Genomic DNA, 24500 nt, shown 5'->3' with positions numbered 1-24500 from the left:
TGCATCAATTTATTGAAAGATTTCAATTTGTCTTCCATTAGCTTCTGGAGCCTTGTTTTTTGCCAATGCCTTCAGTGCACCTTGAACTTCTTCCTTTAGTGTCATTGACTTTTGATCATGTGCTACCTTTTGAAATTGTTGAATATTGACTGTCTTTTTGGTACAGTGACTGTGTTTTCCATCATCTTTTTTCTTTCCTGATTTCTGCATCATTCAGTATTTTTTCCCATGTTGTTGAGTTATATGCTGAGTCAGTTCCAACCCATAACAACCCTCTATAGTGTTTCCAAGGAGTGACTGGTGAGCTTGAACTGCCAGCGTTGCAGTTCAAATTGACTTTGAAGTCCATTGCATTAACTCACAGAACCAACTAACTATTTCTTCTTGGTACAGTGACTCCTTGTATTCCTTCTATCGTTTTTGGATGCTTTCTGCTTCATTCTGTAATTTTGCCCATAGAATCCTTCAATATTTCAAGTTTAGGCTTGAATTTTTTCTTTAGTTCTTTGAGCTTGAGTGTGTTCTTCCCTTTTGGTTTTCTAACTACAAATCTTTGCACATTTCATTATAATAATGACTTTTTCTTCTAGAGCTAACCTTTGAATTTTCTTTCAGCTCATTAACTCTTCATTTCTTATATTTGCTTTAGCATCTCTATGCTGGAGAGCAAGTTCAGAATCTCTTCGGACACCCATTTTGGTCATCTTCTCTTTTGTCTTTTTAATGACTCTCTTCTTATATGATGTTCTTGATGTCCTTTCACAACTCTGCTGGTCTTAAATTGTTAGTGTGTAATTCATCAAATCCATTGTTGAGATGATCTCTAGATGCAGGTGGGGTGTGCTCAAGGTCATGTTTTAGCTCTCGTGGATTTGTTTTAATATCCTTCAGCTTTATCCTGAATTTTGATGGTATGTTTCGCAGTCTTTGCCTAACCTTTCTTTGGCTGATGATCTAGAGCTTTTCTACTGTCTCTTCCCACAGATGAAGTCAGTTTGATTTCGTGTAGTCTATCTGCCAAGGTTCATGTGTATAGTCATCTTTTATGGTGTTTAAAAAGGCATTTGCAATGAAGTCATTGGTCTTTCAAAATTCTTTCATCATCCAGCATCATTTCTATCACCAAGGTCGCATGTTTTTAAGTACTGATCCTTCCTCTGTTTCCAATCTTTGCATTCCAATACCAGTAATAATAAATCTGGAAATATTCTTTTAAAAATGAATGTGACAATTTGTCATTTCCAACATAGTAAACTATGTTATCAGATAAAAAAGGGCTAATATCAGTCCAGTTTAGCTCATTAATGCGTAGGATATCAATTTTTATGTGCTCCATTTCATTTTTGACAATTTTAAATTTTGCTAGATTCATCTTTTGTACATTCCATGTTCAGATGATTAATGGATCTTTTCAGTGGTTTCTCCTGATTTTGAGTTGTTCCACATCAGCAAGTGAAGGTCCTGAAAATCTTACTCCATTTGCATTATCATGGTCAGCTCTACTTTGAGGAGGCAGCTCTTCCCCAGTCATATTTTGAGTGCCTGCCAACCTGAGGGGCTCATCTTGTACTATATCTGACAGTGTTGTGCTGCTGTTCATAAGGTTTTCAGTGGCTAAACATTTAGAGGTAGTCTGCCTCTACTTCTTCTAGTCTGTCTTAGTCCGGAACTTCAGCTGAAACCTATTCACCATGAGTGACTCTGCTGATATTTAAAATACTGGTGGCGTAGCTCCCAGCATCACAGTAACATGCAGGCCACTACCATACGACAGACTGACAGATGAATGGTTGTTGTTGTTGTTAAGTGCTGTTGAGTCGGTTCTGACCGATAGCCACTCTGTGTAGTAGGGTTTCCGAGAAGCAGTTGGTGAGTTTGAACCTCCAACCTTGCAGTTCAAACAGCTTTGCAGTCTGGCGCATTAACCCACAGCGCCACACCAGGACTGCAGATGAATGGTGGTATCCAGTAAATGGTAGTCCTGGTGTGGCACTATCGAATAATCACTTGACCATTAGGTCTGTTTGAACTGCAAGAGTGCCAGACCAAACTCATTAGCTGCTCCTTGGAAACCCTTTAAGGGGATGTCTTGAGTCAGAACTGACTGGACAGCACTTAACAACAACTTGTGTGAGACACTATACTAGGATCTGGGGATATAATAGCAAGGCTAATATGCAGTTTACAGACACCAGCATTTAGCAGGTGGTTTAGAGTAGAGAGTCTTGGTGGTGCAGTGGTTAAGTGCTCAGCTGCTAACTGAAAGGTCAATGGCTTGAAGCTACCAGCTGCTGCATGGTAGAAAGATGTGTGTGGTGGTTTGCTTCCCTAAGAATTTCAGCCTTAAAAATCCTATTGTGCAGTTGTATTTTCCCCTATGCAGTGGATATAGACTAGTAAGGAGTTCCTGAGTGGCACAAACACTTGACAACTAACCGAAAAGATGGCAGTTCAAAGCCACTCAGAGATGTCTTGGAAGACAGGCTTGGCAGTCATTTTCTGAAAGATCATAGTCTTGAAAATCCTATGGAGCAGTTCTATTGTGTACACATAGAATCATCATGAGGCGGAATTGGCTCAATGGCAACTAACAGCATGTACTATGTGAGCTACAAAAAGGTGCTTACAGTACATTAAGTCTCATTGTACTATGAGCACAGAGGAAGGATCACTGACTCAAGACAGGACAGCTTCTCCAAGGAAATGACCTCTAATCTGAGATGGTAAAACCTGGCCAAAATAATAGTGGTGTTGTGAAAGAAGAGATATTTTCCTATTTATTCCAGTATAGTTTTATCCTTATTGCTTATAAAGACCCTAAACTCTCTCTATACATTTATAATCAAGAAACAAATTTTCTGTGACTAAGAGATACCAAGGATGCATACCTACTATGTGATGAAAAAGAATCCCATTGCAATCTCCTTATAATTTGGCAAGCTAGATAGATGTTTAGTAAATTTGTCCAAAAGAGCTTGGTTTGTAGTTGTCAATATTAACAGGTTTTTCTCTTTTAAAAAATACATTATTATGGTTGTCACAAGTCTTGTGTTCCAGTGTTTTAGTGTAATATTATTATCTGTTTTATTTATATTTTTATTGTTTTCCACAAATGTTCAAAAACCGTTTCCTTAGGAAAGCTTATTCTTTTTAAGAGCAATAGCTCCTACAGTGAAAGTGTAAGCTCTAGTAATAAAAACTAATACAAGATAATGCAGGAGTGATAGCTAAAGGAGGTAGTGAACTGTCTTTGCCTTGTCTTTGGAAAACTAGAATTTTCTTTTGATAAGAGAATGGTGTCTCCTCTTGTCTTTGGAAAACTTGAATTTTCTTTTGATAAGAGAATGGTGTCTCCTCTTGGGCATTTTTTTTTCTCCCCTAAACAAATAAGTAGATTGGAGTGCTAACAACTTTAGGAGTTTTCTAGTTGAAATGCTGTGAGGATTCATGCAACTTGGACTATTCTCTGACTCCTCCTCCTTTAGTTCTTCCATTTCCCTGTGTCTACATAAGTTATCTACTTCACTGTAATGCTTTTGTGGTTCAAAGTCACATGAAGTGTCAATTTAAAGAGAGAAAAGGAAAGAAACCTATTCAATAGAATTGTAAAATAGTTACAATTTATTATAAAATTTTGTAAAATTTGAAAACAAACGTATTTTCCTCCCTAAATTTCCCAAAGTGGAATTTAGGGAGAAAGACAAATTTTGTGATTCACTAGTTGGTATTGTTGTTGACTCATAGAGACCCTATATAGGGTTTCTGAAGAGCAGCTGGTGGTTTTGAACTGCCAACCTTGTGGATAGTAATCAAGTGCTTATCCTACAGTGTCACAGCAGGAGTCTGAATGATTAGTAGACCCAAGTTAAGAGTTCACCTGTTTCTTCTGAATGTCTGTTAATGTGTGTAATGCATTAGGCAAGTGGTGAACTAGGTTACAGTTCATGAAAGTGCTATGCTATATTTTTTATTTGATTTTAAAATTCCCACAGTATCAGCCATGTGACTATTAACATTTTATCTAAGAATTCACATTTTGAAAACTTATCTGTTGTTCTTCAGAGGATGATTTGATAGTTTATAGATCTTAAAATACTGTTCCAAATGATAGTGTTCAAAATATATTTGTCTATAAGCAAACTCTTGCTTTTTTTTCTTATTGATTTTTCTCTGGAAGGTGAAAAATGTCTTTTATTGTGCTCTTCTTTTTTTAGGTTCATTGTAGGGAAGGAAGAAATTCCCATACATTCTTATTCACCAGAGGCAGCATATACAAAAGTGGAACAAAGGAGTGAGAAGCATGAGGAAAAATCAAGAAGAATGAATATAATTGCTCTAGTCAGGAAACTTGTGGATTCAGTGTGAGTTCTTTGTCTTAATATTTTAGGTAGTTTGTCATGGCTTTGTATAATATTAGGACGGTTCCAATATATTTTTAGGGACTTTGTTTTCTATGTAGGTAATAATAAAAATTGACAAAAGTTTTAGAAAGGCACATAATAGCAATTGAATGCTATTTATTATTTCTGGTAACACTAAAAAGAGCACTAGACTATAAGATTCCTTTAAAATAGATTTGCATGCAATACAAATATTTTTCTCTTTCAAACTAGACAGAGTTACAGGAGTCTAGGATCAGGAACATCAGGAACAGATAAACTGTACTAATTGAATATGCCAAATATGGGAAGGAGAAAGAAAAGCTCCAGAGATTTATTCAAGAGGATAAGAGAATAATACGGAGCATACCTTAAGTAAGGAATATTTTGCAAGAGTGACAATTTTCAGGACTTTTGGAAGTTTAATAAAAGTATTTGTGTATTACACAAGGAAGTCTTGTCTTTATATTTTGTAACAAACACGTGCTCATTTGTATTGCCATTGTTGAGTTTTAAGAAGTCAATGTAGTGGTTTAAAATTAGAGCTCCAGTCAGTAAAAATAATCTTTTAAGTGATATTTTGGAGTGGGTAGATGGAGTAGGGAGTATAGAAAGTTGTTGGTGGTTATGTGCCATGGAGTCGGTTCTGACTCATAGCGACCCTGTGTAGGATTTCTGAGGCTGCAAATCTTTATGGGAGCAGAAAGCCTCATCTGTCTCCCATGGAACAGCTGGTAGTTTTGAACTGCTGACCTTAAGGTTTACAGCCCGAGTTGTAACCACTACGCTGTCAAAGTTAGAGCATCAGTTATAGAAGGCTGAAGTCCTTTGAGAAATCAGAAGATCTCCCTGTTTGACTCTTTCATTTTGCCCCAACCAGCTTTCTGATTTTGGGCAATTCTTTTAACCACTTTGCCTCCCAAAGTCATCATCTGTTAACTTGGGTTATTAATTGGGTTTATTAAAGATTTTTTGAGTATCAGTTGACATAGCATGTGAAATATCATGGCAGTTTCTGACTACGTGAATATTCACGTTTTTGCAGAATATAAAGACTTTGTCTTCATCTGAGTATATACCACACACAGAAAGTGAGAAGGAAAAAAGGAATAGATGTGGTAGGAATAGCTACAGCAGTGAACTTACTTAGTAAGTCAAGTTCAGGTATAGTTATGGGTGACCTTAGTAGGGGGAAAGGAGAGATGGAGGCTGGGAAATACCACCATTAATGGAAATGATGTCAACAACAAAAAGGAGGGGAATGCAGAGTATTATGTTGGTGAGTGATACGTTGGGTGTCAGAATTGATGAAGCCAAGATAGAGCTCATCCGAGTAACCTCTGTGTGTCCACTGGTAAGAAAGCAGGCTCAAGATAGTACAGAAGCAAAGTAAATAATACAGGGCTGTCTGATATTTGGGAAGTAATTTTAATGACAGAATAAGGAAAGATTAAGTGGTTCAACAGTACAGTGGATAAAAAGAATTTGACCTCACTAGTAAGTAGAGTTGGTGCTATTGTGTGCTGTCAAGTTGGTTCCAGCTCTTTGTGACCCCATACAGAATTTCTAAGGAGCAGCTAGTGGGTTTGAACCACCGACCATGTAGTTAACAGTCCAGTGCTTATCCTACAGCCCAAGTAGAGTAGGAGAGTTTAATGATTTCTGCTTAATTTTGCTAATAATGGCAGAGAAATATCTTTGGAGAGGACACTTAGAAGTATGAAGAGCCATGGCTTGCATGAGGCAATTCCCTTTTAGGTTCCCGACTTTAATCTCTCAACAGTTTCACACAACTCAATGCACCATGTCATTCTGATGACGGAAAGTCTGTGGTAGGTACAAACTGTTGCTGTCACCATTGACTAGGAAAGGTTGCCTGTCTAGTTGAGCAGTGAAGAATTGAATTTGTGAGAAGGTCTTGCTATTCAGTTTGCAAATAGAATTGGAATAGTGCAAAGCCAAAACATAGCATGACGTTATTGTTATAAACAGTAAAAAGTTCATGTGTTCCAAGCATGAAAAAAAATTCATTGCAGTCTAAAAGAGGTCATAAAGACTATTTTGAAACATGAATCCTTCCAAGAGAAAGGGGTAAGCCCAACTCACCTAGGTTATCCTCTTTTTATGCATAAGAGGAATAAATAGTCCTGGAGTTGTCATATTAAATAATTAAAATTAAGTATGTCTTAGACAATAGTGCTTCCAGCAGAAATGTTTATTAAACCCTAGAGGGTTAAGTGGTTTACATACAAATCACACACAAAAAATCTACTTTTGAATTCTCAAATGATTTCTTTCTTTCTTTTTTAAAAGTGAATTTTGAATTCTAATACTATATCACGTTTCTTTTCCATGTGTTTTCTCTCAAATATAATTAAGTATAAATTCCTGTAACCTGAGAACATTGTCATTATGATTTTTGCTCTAGTACTGACTTCATGCATGATTTATGACTGTAACACTCTATAACAAGGTATTTAAAGCTTTCAAAAAACTTGGCAGAGTAGCTAGAAAATATATACATATTTTTCATCTTTAGTCATGAATACTTAACCAATACGATTTTTCTATTCTACACTCAAGTTTTATACATTCACATGTTTGATACAATGTGTTAAATGATGAGCAACAAAGAAAAAACAAAAATATGTCTGTCATCCTCACACCTTTGTATGCCTTAAGAAACCAAAAGATGTACACAATCAGAAATGAATCTGTGATATTATTCTCCTTTTTGGTTAGAGAGTCTTAAATAGATTTACACACACATACACACACGTTTTAATTATGTTATTTTTAAGTGCTGTCAAGCCAGTTCCAATTCATAGCAAGTCTGTATAGGATTTTCGAGGCATGGCTGGTGGGTTTGAACTGCCAACCTTGTGGCTCAGACTGACCTTGTGCATTTTCCTGCAGCACCACACCAGGACTCCTTTCATTGTAATTGCCTTTTGTTGCGATTTAATTTCAGATGTAAGCATGGACCAAGACATAGATGTTGCAAACACTACGGAGATAATTGCATCTCTTATTGCATTAAAGTAAGTAAAGTACCCACTTTCTAAACAATGGGAGTATCTAGAGAAATAACTTATTTATTGAAAAATAATTTCAATGTAAATGGAAACGTTGAAATTAACAATTGATATAATTCTTATTATTTTACTTGAATACACATCTTGTGGCAACCAGGTAACAATTTAGGTTTTAATATTCAGTTACCAGATCCTTAATGAGATAATTTTTAAATTATACTTTCAGGTAGGAAAGACGATGGGTTCTCTCTCTCTCTCTTACACACACGCACACACACAGAACAATCGTCATTAAACTTTGCCCTGTGTGCTGTGTTTTCATTAGAGTTCTATCCTAGAACCAGGCCCCTGGAATGTGCTGGATCAGCAGTCACACACATACACTCTACACAGTTAGGTCCAGTGGCATTTGATGTGGGACTTGTAAAGGTGTTACATTTTTTAAGACATCGTGGTAACTGGAGCTTATCCACAGTTGCTCTGTGTTGAGAAAATTATTGTGGCTAGTTTGTCTCTCCCTACTCAGCTTCACCTCTCTCCCCTGCACCCCTCCTTTTCCACACACACACATATTGTCGCCAACTTTGGGAGGAGGTTATTTTCATTACAGTTAGCTAGGCACCAGCAGCACTGCCTGTTGCAAGTTCCTTAATTGTGGATGGTGCCTTAACAATTCTGTTATTTTTAAGAGTTTATGCTCTTGCAAACTCTGATAAAAGGAATATAGTTGTTCAGCACCCCAAGAGACGACCTCTTTATAGTCAGTCTAGAAGGCATGGACTATTCCTTGTTAGTGCTTCTGAACGTGAATACCTAGGGCCCATAGTTGATGGTGGCATTCATCCAAGGTAACATCTTTAGAATCCTCAGTGATATATAACCAGGAGTAAAAGCAGTGGAGTATTTTTGCAGTCATGCAGTGGTTTCTGATACACACCCTCCAAATCTGATTTCCTGCTCCACTTTTAAAATGGTGGAAAAAAAGCAACATTGCTGGCAGCTTCTGAGTCTGCTGGCTCCTGGAGAGTAATTATTCCCTCCAGCTGAACATGATTCAAGTTCAAGGGGAAACTTCAAGAGGGAAACTAAGAGAAGTAGTCCGATTAAATCAGAGGTATTTGAGAATTTGTTTTATTTTTGGGTAGGTGATATTAAAAGAAAATCATATGGTAAAGTTAGAATTACTGAGTAATGAAAAATATAGCAGTAGTGTTAAACTAAGTAATTTATGTAAAAATTGAAATATTATCTCAATGATAATATTTGGAGCCCTGTGGGTGAGGAATTCACATAAAAAGTACAGTAAAAATTTTCAGACAGTGTACCTCATTATTCCATGTACTCAGTTACACCACATGTGAAATTACAACTCTGAGTAAATATCCATATTAATCACATTCTTCTCAACTCATTATACTCCAGTCACACTAAGTTTTTGTTGAGTCCCAGTCCCTGCCAATTTGGTGTTTGGTTTTTGTTTGTGCTTTGTGCTTTCCGTCTAAATTGTATGGAATCCTTTTCTCTGTCTCCTTTTTGGGACTGTCTGAAGCCTTCCCTTACCACTCAGTCTAATCTAGGTTGCTCTGTTATTTCTCTCCTAGTGTCCTGAGTGTTTCTTTCATAATGCTTACTATAATCTATCACTGTTGTACCTGTTTATTTCCGATTCCCTTCAACAAGTGTGAAAGCAAGAACTTTATGTCTTCTCTCCCTTTGTATCTCCAGGATCTAGTATGCCTGACACATAATTGATAGCCAGCACATAGTTCCTGAATATATGAAAGAGTGAATGGATGGAGGGATGAATGGACAATAGCATAAAAAGATCGTAAAATGTGCAGTTTTTGAATCCTTGGACTAGTATTTTAAGGTTATCTATGAAGCTGTTTGAACTACAAGGTCGTTGGTTCAGGCTTACCAGCTGCTCCTTGGAAACCCTAGACAGGGTCGCTATGAGTCGGAATCGACTTGACGGCACTTAACAACAAAAATAACAATGTCACTATAAAAGCATGAATGTTGTTGTTGTTATGTGTCGTGGAGTCAGTTCTGACTTATAGCGACCCTGTACAGGGTTTTTGAGGCTGTAAATCTTTATGGGAGCAGAAAGCCTCATCTTTCTCCCGCGGAATAGCTGGTAGTTTCGAACTGCTGACCGTGAGGTTCACAGCCTGATTCGTAGCCACTGCGCTACCAGAGCTTCTTAAAAGCATGAATACTTGGCTGTTTTAGGCAATTCTAGACCGTTTCAGTTAAGCAAACACTTGTGAGTTCAAACTAATTGATTCCTCCCAAACCTACCACCATCAGTTAGACAATTCAATACTCATATTTTAGCCAGATAATAGGAAGTTTCAGATAAATTAATGACTGCTGGTTGTTATGTGCCATTGAGTCGGTTCTGACTCAGCAGCCCTGTATAGGATTTCCAAGGCTTCAAGTCTTTACAGAAGAAAAAAGCCTCATCTTCCTAGTAATTCAATTAACACAAATAAATAGAGCTACTCTCTGAAACTGCAGACCTGACCTTGAGAACTTATTAGGCACGCAAGTTAAGAGTATAAACATTTTCCCGTTCTAATAGGGGTGGTAAAGGAGCTCTGGTAACATAGTGGTTATGAGTCAGTCAGCAGTTTGAAACTACCAGCGGGTCCACAATTGAAAGATGAGGCTTTCTGCTCCTGTAAAGATTTACAGCCCTGGAAACCCTTTGCAGGGTCGCTATGAGTCGGAATCGACTCCACGGCACACCACCACCACCAGTGGGGGTGGGAGACCTGTATTACAATATTGTTGTTGTTGTTTTTAAGTGCCATCGAGTCAGTTCCGACCCATAGTGACCCTGTCTAGGGTTTCCGAGGAGCAGCTGGTGAGCTTGTACTGCAGACCTTGTAGTTCACAATACATTGGTTGAATTACACACAAAGTATTATTCCTTTTGTTAGTGTTTTGTTTTGTGCTAATTGGCATCTTTAGACTCTTAAGTATTAAGTGACATCCAAATTTTGTTTTCTTAAAATTGGCCAACATTAGTTATCCTTCCCAGATAGTTCCCTGTTGCACTATAAAAAGTTGCAGGAAATCTGGGAAATGTTGGCAGCAAATATGGATTAGTAATAGATTTGTTTTCTCAAGTTTTGTTGGTTTATCTTAAAGCTACCATTCCCTTGTGGGTTTTTGTTGTTGGTTTTTAGCATGATACAATTGAGCACAAAAATTAAAACCAGATATTAGTAATTATATTTCTGGGGAATTCTTTTAATCTTATCATTTTTTAAAGGTTTTGGTACCAAAGATCTAAACAAATAATAGAGCAGATTTTCTGTCAACAGCATCCCTACTCATACTAATAATTAAGAACAGTTTTCTGTCAAAATTTCCAAAAGCATTCAGTTTTGTTAACTGCTTTTTATTTTTGGTTTTCAATGCTTTTGTTTCTGAAGCTCATTTGTGGTTTAGAAATTTAGAATCCTGATTGTTTTCAACAGAAGTGTCAATAAATGCAGTTGTGTTGCATAGGCAAGCCTGGCCAGTGCCTGTGAGACATTTTAATTCTATGTAAATCATAGAAAGTGTACTCACTCCGAGATTTCACCCTTATGTGTAAGGTAATTGTTTTAAAATTTTGTTGGAGGTTATAAGAGTTAATTTTGAAAATGCCTATGATACAAACATATTAACATTTTTTGACTCTTGTGTTGATTTTGAGATGGTAAGATTCATATGGTATCATACTTCAAAATTTTGTTGTAAATCAGATTTTCCTCCCATTTTCCTCTAGGGTTTCATCAGAATGTTTAGCGTGGGGTACTTGATCCAGTGCTGCCTCCGAATCCCTTCTGCATTTAGGCATCTGTTTACACAGCCATCCCGACTCTTCTCTCTCTTCTATAATAAAGAAAACTTCCAGCTTGGAGCTTTTCTGGGCTCTTTTGTTAGTATATACAAGGTAGGTTTTTTTGAAGAGGAAAGAAAAATGGGAATTACATACTGTGGTGGTTGTTAAGAAAAAATTCAGCCTTAACTCATCTATGAATTTTTTAAATGCTCTTTCCTAAATTACTTTTAACTATACCTTGACATTGCCATGTACACACAGTATTGGGACTTGAGGTTGTATGATTTTCTTCTTTTAAAATGTTATGTAATAATCTTGAATGTATAGGCATATTTGATTTTATACTATGATATTAAATATTATCAAAGAGTTATTTTTTCTTAGAAAAATATGAATTTTCTGATTTTATAATATCAAAATTGATATTGATATGCCTGGTGTCTCTTTCTCTTCATTCCATTTACTGCTTGGTTAGTAATTTTAAAATAGTTTTGACCCTTCTAACTGTTAGCAGCCAGCAAGATTAAGAGAACCAGCAAGAATTTTCTGTTTTAACGTACATAAGCAATGACTTATTTTCCTACTTTCACTCACTCACTGTTCCCAGCACAGTCTTCCAAATACCCAGAGTTAACATACCTCCACCCTTTTCTGCACATTCCTGTAAGTGTGCCCACCCATCTATAAGCACATATCTAAATAATAACCTTTTGATTAGTCATTAAAGTTAATTACTAATGGGAAAATCATATTACTAACTTATTTCATTAAAAATCTAAAATAAAGTTTTTAAATATGTTAACAATGGTTGACTTGTATGCATTTAAAAATATTATTATTACTGGTTAAACTGAAAGAAAATAAAAGAATGTTGAGTAAATGGTAAATTGAGTTCTGGATTAAAATGGTCATGTGTCATATTATGTAAAAGTTTACTTATAAAAAGCAGGTATGGAGCAAGATAGTTAATTATTTGTTATCAAACATACTCATATTAAAACAATCTCAGTATGATTTGATTAGGAAGCATTACTAATAGTTTTGAATATACAAGAATTAATTGGATAGGGTATTGGTTATTATGGCTGTGTTCACATTCTTTTTCATTTTTTACATCATAGTGTTTGTATTTATTTTTAACATAATTATTTGCATGTGGATTATTTCCAACATTTTGATCTCAGGTTCATTATTCTCCACAATTCAGCCCCTATCAGAGCATGGTTTTGTTTTTTTTTTCTCTTTCTTTGCATTTCAATGACTGTTTGCTTAGGTAAATGCGAACTAAGGGTATCACAAATCAGTCAGAAACTCCCTTTATACAGTGTGATCCAAAGTTCAGTCATATGTGATTTAAAAACTAAGATGGAAAAAGACCCATGCTCTTGTTAGTTCCCAGTCTAGTCAGTTCCGAGTCTTAGTGACTCCATGTGTGTAGCCTTAATGGGAGGAGGTCACAGACCTTTCCTTTCACAGGGCTGGGGTATGCTTGTCTTCTGTTGTGGCTTAAAGTTTTAGGTTAGCAGTTGAGTGCAAACAAGGGCCTTATCCATGCAATTAGCATTTTAGTTGAAATGGAATGAAGTGAGGGGCAGGCAAGTAAATCTCCGTTCTTCTGTGCATTCTTGCTAAACTGACCCTTTTTTCATTTTGAAAAGTTTCACTGATAGTAATATAGTTAGTATAGTTTTCTTTTGGTTTGTATTTGATGGTGTATTGTTTTCATGCTTTTCCTTTTAAGCTTTAATCGGAATACCCACACCCGGTGAGCCCCTTTGGAGTGGATCGTTGCCCTCTAGTTTTGTTGTAGGTTTCCTTCCCTGCTTTGTGAGTTCTGCTTATATCTGAACTGGCTGGTACTCAGGGGAAGCACAGAAAGACTTTCCTCCATTTCAGGAGCATGAGGCGCTCCCCAGAAGAATCTTTAAGAAGTCTCTCTGTTGTTTCAGAGCCACAGTGGGCCCGTCTCTCCATTTAGTGACCCTCTTTTAGGGATTCTCCTAACTCCATTGTAGGGGTTCTGCTTTAGGAGTTCCTATTGGTCTTGTGCTTACGAATCAAGCTGTGACCTTCAGGGACAGTAGTTCAAAACTACCAAAAAGACAATATGCAGTAAGAAGGAGTTTAGCATAAGAAGATCAAGGCAAAGGAAGACCCTGGACGGAACACAAGCGATTAAGGCACCAAAGGTAAATTCTGTTATATACCTACTCCTGCAATAACAGTAATAACTATATCCTATGAGTGGATACAAGGAGCTCTGGTAGCGTAGTCGTTATGAATCGGGCTGTGAACTGCAAAGTCAGCAGTTCGAAACTACCAGCTCTCCCGCGGGAGAAAGATGAGGCTTTCTGCTCTCATAAAGATTTACAGCCTTGAAAACCCTGTACAGGGTTGCTGTGAGTCGGAACCGACATCATGGCACATAACAATAACAACAAATTGGTCTTGTAGCCAGTTACTGGTTGATGTAAGGGTAATCACCCTTCAAATGGAGGTCTTGTTTTGTGATATTGCCTGTGGGTGTCATTTGCAAGTCTATTGTGAGTTACTAGGGAAAGCCCATATAGTATAGTCTGCTCTCCCAATCAACTCTTTCCCACATCTCTGCATAGCCTGTAACTCAGGCCTCTGAAACACAACAGGACAGACCTCCAAGGGAGTCAATTCTGGTTTCTCTGTTCTCACTTCATTCAAGAAGCCTGACAGACAACAGCCTTAGTCAGCAGTCCTCAGCAGTATCTCTAAGGGAAAGCAGACAATCAGACTGATACCCAGGGAGGTCTGTCCTGAGCTAATGGAATATATGGTGGGGGGCAGGTGAATTGCTGACTATGGTTGCAACTTCACTGTGAAGTCTTTTATAAAAGTTTGCAACAGCCTGGCAGTCAACAATGACCAGGTTATGTGTGGGGGGGAGGATTGTGTATCATATTCTGGTTAGGTCTATGGAGATTTGCCTTGTTGCTATGAGAGGTACTCTGGTAGATTGTTAACTATGAGTGCAGCCTCAGTCATCAAGTCTTGGTGCCAACTAGTAGTGGGGGTAGACTAACACTAATCGACTCCCAGAGAAGTTTATCCTGTTAGTTTCAGAGTCTAGAGCTGTAGAGTGCACAAGGAGGCAGGGAGAATGCTGACTGCTGGACCACACTCAACTGTAGGGCCCTTAAGTAGCAATTTACAGCAGACTTGTAAGTGACAGTGTGTCAGCTGGGGAGGGACTGGTCTCCAGGGGTGTCAGCCTTGTTATCAGAGCCCTGCCAGTTGGCTTTATCCTCCAATAAAGATGCCTGCACACAGCAGCCTCAGTCAGCAGTCCTCAGCACCATCCTAGAGGGGGAGCACACAGACCTGAATTGACTCCCTGATGTGTTTATCCTGTTGTTTCCAGAGGCCAGGGAGATCAGTACAGTGTTGACTATGAGAAAAGACTCCACTGCATGGGCCTTTTGCAGCAATTCTCAACATACTTAACAACCGATCATGTCTGGGCAGAGGAGGTGCTGGCATACTGTATATGGATCGCTGTGGAGGTCTGCCGTGTTGATTTTAGGGCAGAAGCTTGGGATCTTGTCTGTTTATATAGGCAGGCACTGTGGTGGCTATGGGGGAAACAAGCAGGTTCTTTTTCTGAGGCCGTTACCTCAATGCACAGCAACTGGCAGCCCACATGACTGGGATGGGGCAGGGAGCAATTTTCCTACTGTATGTGACTTGTTGATTGGTTGATTATTTTTATGTGGACGTGATTTGGATGAAAGTTTACAAAGCCAGTTGGTTTTCCATTCAATATTTCATACAAATTTTGTTTTGTGACATTGATTACATTTTCCACAATGTAATTGCACTCTTCCTACTTCCTCCTGTGTGCACCATTTCCCTAAAGCCTTCTAAGCTTTATCCCTGTGCAAATGCTGCCCTTATAATCTTGTATGGTTGGTTGTTCTACAGAGTGGCTACCTCCCTGGTGGTGGTGTTCTTCTTATAGACCAATCTGTTGTTTGACTGAAAGTTGAGCCATGGGGTGAATGTAGTTCTATGATTAAAGGCGATCCAAAAGCTGTAATCTCAGCAATTTCATCAGTCTCTTTCAGACCAGTAAGTTTGCTCATTTTCATGGTTTTGAAGTTGGTTCCATATTTTTCTCCCTATCTATCTAGGACCTCTTATTGTGATGCCTTTCAGAGTGGTCAGCAGTGGTAGCCAGGCACCATCTAGTTCTTCTGGTCTCAGTCATGGAGTCTGGGGTTCATGTGGTATGTGATGCATTGGCCCTTTGAACTAACTGTTTATTTGCCTCTTTGATTTTCATTATTCTTCTTTGCACCGGACACAGAGAGACCAATAGGTGCTCCTTACATGACTGCTCAGACACTTCTAAGACCCCAGTTCTACTCACCAAAGTAGAATATAGAACATTATCTTTGTGTATTATGTTCTGGCAATTGACATTGGTGTCCCTCAAGATTATGATCCTAAGACCACAGGCTCTGGAACTCATTCCCTCAATCTGTTTGGTTATAGTTAAGACATTTTCGTAACTTTGTCCTTTATATGTTCTGCTATATTCATGGATATATTTGCATTATGTGTGAATACAGTAGAAATTGTTAAGTAGTGTTGAGTCATTTTCCTGTATAGGATTTCTGAGGAGTGACTGGTGCTTTTGATCCACCAACTTTGCAGTTAGCATTCCAGTTCTTATCCTACAATGCCACACCAGAAATACCCTCTGTTGTAGTTGTAGTCCTGGCAATGCTGTAGGATAAATAGAGATTGGAAGTTCAAACCCACCAGCTGCTCTGTGAAGAAAAATGAGGCTTTCTGCTACCATAAAGATTCCCTTGGAATTCCTATAGGGTTGCTATGAGTCAGAATCAACTCAGTAGCAGTGAGTTGGTTGGAGTGTAGTCCTGTCCTCTTTCCATACATGTTCAGCTGACATGTCTATCTGTGTATCCACTCATGGTGGTGGTGGCTGTGTGCTGTGGAGTTGGTTCCGACGCATAGTGACCCTGTACAGGGTTTCCGAGGCTGTAAATCTTTACGGGAGCAGACTCCTCATCTTTTTCCCACGGAAGAGCTGGTAGTTTCGAACTGCTGACCTTGCAGTTCCCAGCCTGATTCATAAGGACTACACTACCAGAGCTCCTTATGTCCACTTACCACATTGTAAATATATATTCCTTTAAATGTCCAAAGGCCACACTTTGCAAGCCAGCCTCCTGCCCTCAGGTACACTGCTTTTCTCAGTCCATGGGCCTATAGTCTTCTGCTGCTGCTCTATTTTTCTGTGCCATCGCCTCAGCCACCATCTCTGTGGTATCACTTTTCTGGTTAGGATCCCTTGCTCCTCTCATGTTCTTCCCTCTTGATGGTCCTGAGGTCCCTTGTTCCTGAAATGACAGATTAACTTTATCCCCCTTTTAGTTGTACCTCTTCTACATTTACAGTTGTGTCACTCACTATTAGACATGAAAAAAATTATTTACAATTGAATCATAAAATCCAATCCCACTCATCACCAGACCCATTTGGACAACAGAGATTGGGAAATGTGAGACCTCCTTTGTTTTTCTTCTTTAGAGTTGGTGATGGTGGTGGTGGTGGTGGTTGTATGTTGTGAGTTGGTTCTGACTTATAGTGACCCTGTATTGGGTTTCTGAGGCTGTAAATCATTATGGGAGCAGAAAGCCTCGTTTTCTCCCTCAAAGCAGCTGGTAGATTTGAAATGCTGACCTTGCAGTTAGCAACCCGGCTCATAATCCACTACGCTGCCAGAACTCCTTGTTCTTCTTTAGTAGTACTCTGCTTATCTGGCTTCTCTTGCATTTTTGTATAAAATCGGTGATTATTTTTTCCATATCTTTCTTGAGTGATGGTGGATTGAGGATTGGGATTATCTGTGCCCATGGTACCTTTTTTCTGGAAGAAGGTAGTAATGATAGTTTTACAAGGTTAAGTCTTTCTATCCATGAACATGGTATATGCTTCCATTTGTGTAGGTCTCTTTCGATTTCTTATAGTAGTGTTTTGTAGTTTTTGTTATAGAGGTATCTCTGTTTAAATTTATTTGTAAGTATTTCATTATTTGGGTAGTTATTATAAATGATATTGTTTTCATGATTTCATTTTTAGGATTTTCTTTGTTAGTCTAGAGGGATCTGACTGACTTTTTATATTGATCCTTGTACTTTGCTGCTTTTGCTGAATCCTTTTAATTCTAGTAATTTTCTTACTGAGTTTTTGTAATTTTCTGTGTGTGGGATCACACCATCTACAAGTACAGGCAGTTTTACTTGCTCTTGGTCAGTTTGGATGATTTTTGTTTCCTTTCTTGCCCTGTTGCTCAGGTTAGGACTTGCAGTACAATAATGAATTGGGAGTTTGGTAAAAGGCATCCTTTTTTAGTTCCCATTTACAAAGGAATGTTTTCTGCCTCTGAGCATTGAGGATAATGTTGGCTGTTTGCTTTGTGTATATGCTTTTAATTTTGTTGAGGAATTTCCCTTTTATTCCTATTTTGTTGAGCAGTTTTTATTAGGAATGGGTATTTTATTTTCTGTTGCCTTTTCTACATCAGTTAATATGATCATGTGGTTCTTTTCTTTAGTTTTCTTTGTATGTTGGATTTCCTAGATTGTTTTTCTAATATTGAACCATCCTTGCATGCCTGACATGAATTTCACTTGGTGATAGTATATCTTTGACATGTTATTGGATTACATTGATTAGAATTTTGATAAGAATTTTTGTGTCCGTGGTCATGAGGGATATTGGTATATAATTTTCTTTTTTTAGTGATATCTTTTCCTGGTTTTGTTAATCAAAGTTATGCTTGCTTTTATGTAATGAGTGTTTGGAAACAGTCTATCCTTCTCTGTATAGTTTCTGTGTTCTTCAGTAGTGTGAGTAAACTTGGCATCAGCTCTTCACTAAATGTTAGGTGGAATTCACCAGTGAAACTGTCTGGACCTGAGCTTTTTTGTTGGAGTTTTTTATATGACCTATTCCGTATCTTTTTTTGTGATGAGTGTGTTCAGATATTCTACCTCAGGTTGGGGTAAGTAGTGTGTTTCTGGAAATTGTTCATTTCTTCTAGGTTTTCAAATTTGATGGGACACTCTTCATAGTATTCCATTATTATCCTTTTTCTTTCAGCTGACTCACCTATTTCATTTGTTGTTCGTGGTATTTGCATCTTCTTTGTTAAATTTGCCAGTGGTTTGTCAATTTTATTAATCCTTTTAAAGAACTAACTTTTAGTCTTAGTTAATTTTTCTTTTATAATTTCCGTTCTTGTGACTGTAGCCTTTTTTTTTCTTGCTGTTCTTTTTTTAATTGCTGGAAATGTTGCATTTAGGTGTTGATTTTGTTCTTCTTTTTTGATGTGTATTTTTATTTTTATAAGGTGTCCTCTGAACAGTGCATTTGTTAAGTGCCATTGAGTAGTTTCCGAGTCATAGTGATCTTGAATAGGGCTTCTGAAGAGTGATTAATGGGTTTAAACCACTGATCTTGCAGGTGACAGTTCAGTGTTTGCTTTACAGCACCACACCAGGACTTATTGACTGTGTCCCCCAAATTTTGGTATGTTTTGTTCTTATGCTTGTTGATTCAAGGCATTTTTTTAGTTCATTTTTGTTTCTTCTATTACCCAATAGTTTTTAATAGAGTATTTTCCATGTCTTTGTATTTTATTAATTTTTTTGATCTTCCTGTTGTTGAATTCAAATTTTATAACATTGTGATCTGAGAATATACTTTGTAGTTTTTCAGTGTTTTAAAATTTTTTAAGGTTTACTTTGTGGTCTAACATATCATCTATTCTGGAAAATGTTCAGGTTCTGTTGGTGGATAGAATGCTGTGTAAGATCTAGTTGGTTGATTGTGTTGTTTAAATCTTCTGTATCGTTGTTTAATTTCTTTCTAGTTGTATTCTTCATTGAAAGTGGTGTATTAAAGTCTTCTTCCATTATTGTGGAGTTGTTGGTTTTTCTTGTCAATTATATTAAAGTTTCATTTATGTATTTTGGGGTTCTTTCATTGGGTGCGTAGATATTTAGTATGGTTATGTTCTCCTGTTGGATTAGCCCTTTAATCATTATTGCAGAAAAAATGTCATCAGCTATTTGTACTGCAGTGCTCACTATTCCTGCTTTATGCTTTGTAGCTTAGGTCACCATTTACAAATGGAAATCTCTGGTTTCATAATTTCAGTGTTACAAGGTGTATTTTACTTTTGATACTTCTATATCTTGGTGATTTCTTGGTGATGTTATTAGTGTCTTAATCTCAGGTTATTGTCTGCCATTGTTGATTCTTTCTGACTGAAGGACTCTGTTAAGCATTTCTTTTAAGCGTGGTCCAGTTTTTATGAATTTCCTTAATTTCTCTTTACCTGGGAATGTCCTAATTTTCCCACCATACTTGAGGAACAGTTTTGCTGGATATATAATTCTTGGTTAGCGGTTGTTTTCTTTCAGTTTCTAATATGTCTTCCCCTGACTTCTTGCCTGTATGGTTTCTGTTGAGAAATCAGCTTAGTCTTATGGGTTCTCTGTGGTAGGTAACTTTATTTTTCCCAAGGCGTTTTAGCAAGTTATTATCTTTGGAAAGTTGGATTATGAGATGTGTTGGTGGTTTTCTTTTAGGGCCTATCCAATTTGGGATTTGTTAAAGGAGCTCTGGTAGTGTAGTGGTTACGAATCGGGCTGCTAACCTCAGGGTCAGCAGTTTGAAACTACCAGCTGTTCCACGGGAGAAAGATGAGGCTTTCTGCTACCGTAAAGATTTACAGCCTCGGAAACCCTGTACAGGGTCACTGAGTCGGAACCGACTCCACGGCACATAACAACAACAACAAGCTTCTTGAATGCCTACCTATCATGTTATCTTTTATGTTAAGTGGTTTTCAGCTGCTGACCTTGTGGTTAGCAGTCCAGTTCTTATTCTACAGCGCCACATTAGGACGCTAGAAGAAAGATAAAGGGACGGGAGAAGCATAGTGGGGCCAGGGAGGTGTGTTTGACTGGTTGCTGAGTGGTTGGGGATGAGCGGATAGGCACGCCTCTGGTCACCAGGAGGTTGTGCAAGGTAAGTGGGAGATCACACCTCTCTGGTTGTTGATCACTGATGGTGGACACTGGTGCAGTCCAGGACAAGCAGAGCCATTATATGGTTCCTGCTTCATCTGGAACATTTCTTGCAATAATTCAAAATTGCCACACTGTGCTGGTTAGTAGTAATTTATTACTTCTTGTTCAGTGTTTTCATTTGGTCTCTTCCTCTCATTGGTATTTGATCCACTTCTTTATCCTTTCCTATGATGCTCTGGTTTCCAGGGTTGTCATTTGTATCTGTTTCACTTGGTTTCTCTAGTTTTTGGTGTAGAAGGTCTGGATAGTGTATTAGCCTAGTTGTTTGTCTTTGATCCTCCTCCTGTTGGTTGATTCTACAGCTCCCTGCTCCTTTTCTCTGCTCTCCTATTGTAGTCCCTTAAAGGCAAGCACTATTCTTTGTATTTCTTGTATTTGTGGGGGAGGGTCAGAACAATGGTTCGCTTATGCTACCATCTTACCAGAACTCCTTACTTACTATTTCTTAATTCAATATGTTAGTTAAGAATGAATTTGCCTCTAAGGTTTGCTAATGGAGCACTCTAATCAGAGTATTAAATTTTTTGTTTTGTTTTGTTTTCATGAATCTCATTTTATAGGTAGATATAAGACAACTAAAGTCATTGTATTTTCTCTTTAATACAGGGTACTAGTTGCTTCCTACGCTGGGCTAGAAACTTGGATGATGAGCTGCATGCTATTATAGCTGGTAAAGGAATTTTTTCTTTCTTTTTGATTTAAAGAATGATTATTATTGTATCAACGGGTAGTAGAAATACCCAGTATCTACATATTTCCCTTTCTGGGTAATAAACTCATTATTGAGACACTATAAACTCACACATTGTGAGTTTGCAAAGTTTAACATATCAAAGTTATCTATCTGACCTGGGTTGGCTATCTGACCTGCTAAAAACTAGAAATCTTAGGGCAGATATTCCAAAGGAACATAAAGACTTGAGAAATTATTCAAATGATTAATAGATGTTTAATTAGATTTCACACAAAAAATTCCACTTTTTATCACTGGCAACATACATGTAATTATATATATATATATGGTAATTTGTAGTGCTATGTAGAGAAATGTGATGATAGCACTAAAAATAATTTGAACTTTTAGGAGAATATGTATATTTCAAATCCTAATTGATAACAATAGTCTTTAAAAATTATTTTTTGGAGAAGAAACAAGATGACAGATCAGGTAGACGTGCAGTGAGGAGCTCCGTCAGCAACAACACAGAATACCGGACCAAGCAGACTCAGGAGATGGTGCCAAAACTCTGAACCACATATAAAGGAATATTTAGAACGTTGGAAGGCTTACAGCTAGGGGAATTTGTAGCAGAAGCAAGAAATCCATTACTTTCTAATCCAAGACGCTTAGCTGCTCCTGGAGCGGCCATCTTGGGTGAATCAAAGCTGGGGAAGGATCAGAGCAGCCACAGATGCCTGACAGAACTGCAGTGGTAAAGGTGTGGACACTTTTTTTTTTTGTATCTGTTCATTGGTCTCTCGCTGGCTGTTCACCTCCATTCAGGTGACTAGAGAGGGTGCCAGAGCGAGTGGATACCCCACCCCCAAGCCCAGAGGCTTCTACTACACATGCGCACGGATCTCGAAAGTTAAAGTTAGTTTCCACTTAAAACCAAAGGGCAGTGCAAAACGGCCACAGCCAACCCTGAACTGTTTATCACTGGGAAAAAGGCCGGAATGGGGATTGTGGAGTGGTACAGGCAGACTAATCAGGAAATATGCCGAAAATTAAATCCTGAGTTACGTCACAACGACCAATAGCATCTTGAAATTTCTCAGGAGTAAGAGTGAAAAGGGAAGCCCATCCTTGAGCACATCCACCTGGAGGCATTCAGAAAGCATAAAAAAATACCAAAATACACACCCATCTAAATATTAAGGTCACAGATAACCCCTGAATATGCCCAAAAAACAGAAACAGATTACCATATCAGCACATGTCCAGAATGAGATAAAGTGACTGAGGTAAATGAGCTGGAAGTAGACCTACACTCCATACTGGAAGATGGGCAGGCTTTGAAAATGCCTAAGAAGGAATTCAGAAAAATGATTATAAAATGTATCAAAACACTATACAATGGAGTTGGGAAAAGTAAGGAAGAAGTCAGGAAAGCGCTACAGGAACAATCAAATAATATAGATGCAGCATGGGAAACAATTCAGAACCTATAAAAGGAGATCCAAATGATTAGTAATAGAATATCAGAAATGGACAATACACTGAAAGGGCAAAGGAATAGAATTGAAGAGATAGAATCCAGAGCTAGTGAGCTAGAAGATAAATCTCTAAACACTACTAGTATAGAAGAGCAAGCACAAAAAAGGATTGAAAAAAAGTCAGAAGAAGACCTAAGATTCATCACGGACAACATGAAGAGGAATAGCTTAAGAATTATCAGCATTTCCAAAAAGGAAGAATCACACAAGTCCACAGAAGAGATAGTTGAAGAACTGCTGGAAGAAAATTTCCCTAACATCCCGAAAAGCAAAGAGATAAGCATTCAAGAAGCTCAACGAACCCCAGGAGGGCTAGACCCTAAAAGAAAATCACCAAAACATATAATAATCAAGCTTTCCTAAATCAAAGATAAGGACAGATTCCTGAGAGTAGCTAGGGAAAAGAGAAGTGTAACATACAAAGGCAAGCAAATCAGATTAAGCTTAGATTTCTCAACAGAAACCATGCAGACAAGAAGGCAATGGGGAAACAGATAAAAAACCCTGAAAGAAAAAAACTTCCAACCAAGAATCCCCTACCCAGCAAAGCTGTCAATCAAATACAAAGTGTAATCAAAACATTTCAGGATAAACAGAAGCTAAGGGATTTTTCCAAAGCCAATCCTGCAATGAAAAACATCCTAAAGGGAGTTCTGTGGACTGAGAACCAACAAGAACAGACAACAGCCAGAGAATGACGTACATGCAGCATCATCCTGAACTCAGTCAACAGATGGAAGAGTCAAGAGCAGAATAAAATTATAAGAACAAAGGATCTGGGAGGTCAGTCTATGATCAAAACAATTACAATATGAAAGAAGGTAAACACAGAGGAACAAAGATCCAGATGGTGAGAAGGTCAGGTAGATTACAGGATAAAATAGACTGTCTTAAATGGAGGAAAGAGTTAATGGAGTATAAGTTAACCACAACAGTGGGGTTGGGGTGAGGGGTTTAGTTTGGGTGTTAGGGAGGGCAATACAAGAAGGGGGAGGAGGTGGAAGATAGGGGAACACTGAGACAAGTTTGCATGGCCTAAGTGGGACAGAGGTAAATAGTGATACATGCTCAACTTTGGAATAACAGGGCTCTGTGATACAGGGATCTAGGCATAGTTTGTAGAGGGGAAATATTACTAAAATGCTTGACTATCTTATGAATATTGGTTTCCCTTGCCTACTATTGTAAAATAGACATTTGAGTGGGATAGAAAGGAATGTTGGGAAACATGATTACAACAACCTTGTAAACCAGTCTTCAGCCTATAGCTGATTGTAATACCTAAAAGGGGTTCTAGAACTTGCCCAGTTAAATAGGCCTCTTCCAAAGCCTTTGCAGAATATAGGACCTTAGGTGGAATCCTGTGTCCCATCCAGAACCTTCTGAGGTGGGACATTTCCCACTAGAAAGTACAAGCAGACCAGCCTGGAACAGCTAGAGTGACAGAAGATGCATCTTCAAAGAAAGATCATCAGGAAAAACCCAAAACAAAAATGTCAGCATGACTGGCTACTACAAGAATAAGCAAGCTGTTTATCCGGAAGCCATCAAGGCAAGCAATCAAGTTCCTTCAGGACAAACTGCCCTCTAAGATTGAAACTCAAAGCTAACACATGAGCAGGCATGTAAGCTTGCTGATGACCACATTGATCTGCTGGTGAGTGGAAGAGAGGGAAAGGCAGCAATGAAGAAATGGGCTGAGTTCAACCACAGTCCATTGACTCCAGTTGACCCAGAGATGAGAGAGGGAAGAGGAAGGGCTGGTAGGTCCTAAGTGTGGTGAGACCTGGGGACCCTTAAGCCCATGGATAAGGACATAGCCACAGAGGACTAGAGCTGAGAGTGAAGCATCCAGCTGATATGAAGTGAC

The 24500-nt window shown here is 38.1% G+C and overlaps 1 protein-coding gene across 2 annotated transcripts in view; it reads left to right on the top strand.

Moving 5' to 3' along the window:
- The window catches only part of TMEM135 (transmembrane protein 135), a 282194-nt gene that overhangs the window by 243337 nt on the left and 14357 nt on the right, over positions 1–24500 (top strand). For both annotated transcript variants that reach the window (XM_006864950.1, XM_006864949.1), the window contains 4 exons: positions 4215–4361; positions 7351–7420; positions 11196–11363; positions 21020–21083. In XM_006864950.1, the coding sequence (XP_006865012.1) occupies positions 4215–4361; positions 7351–7420; positions 11196–11363; positions 21020–21083 (449 nt within the window). The remainder of the gene's footprint in view (positions 1–4214; positions 4362–7350; positions 7421–11195; positions 11364–21019; positions 21084–24500) is intronic.

This window comes from Chrysochloris asiatica, unplaced genomic scaffold, assembly GCF_000296735.1.
Source record: "Chrysochloris asiatica unplaced genomic scaffold, ChrAsi1.0 scaffold00074, whole genome shotgun sequence".
Taxonomy (NCBI): Eukaryota; Metazoa; Chordata; class Mammalia; order Afrosoricida; family Chrysochloridae; genus Chrysochloris; species Chrysochloris asiatica.
Note: the sequence above shows the minus strand (reverse complement) of the source record. Positions and strands in the feature narration are given on the sequence as shown.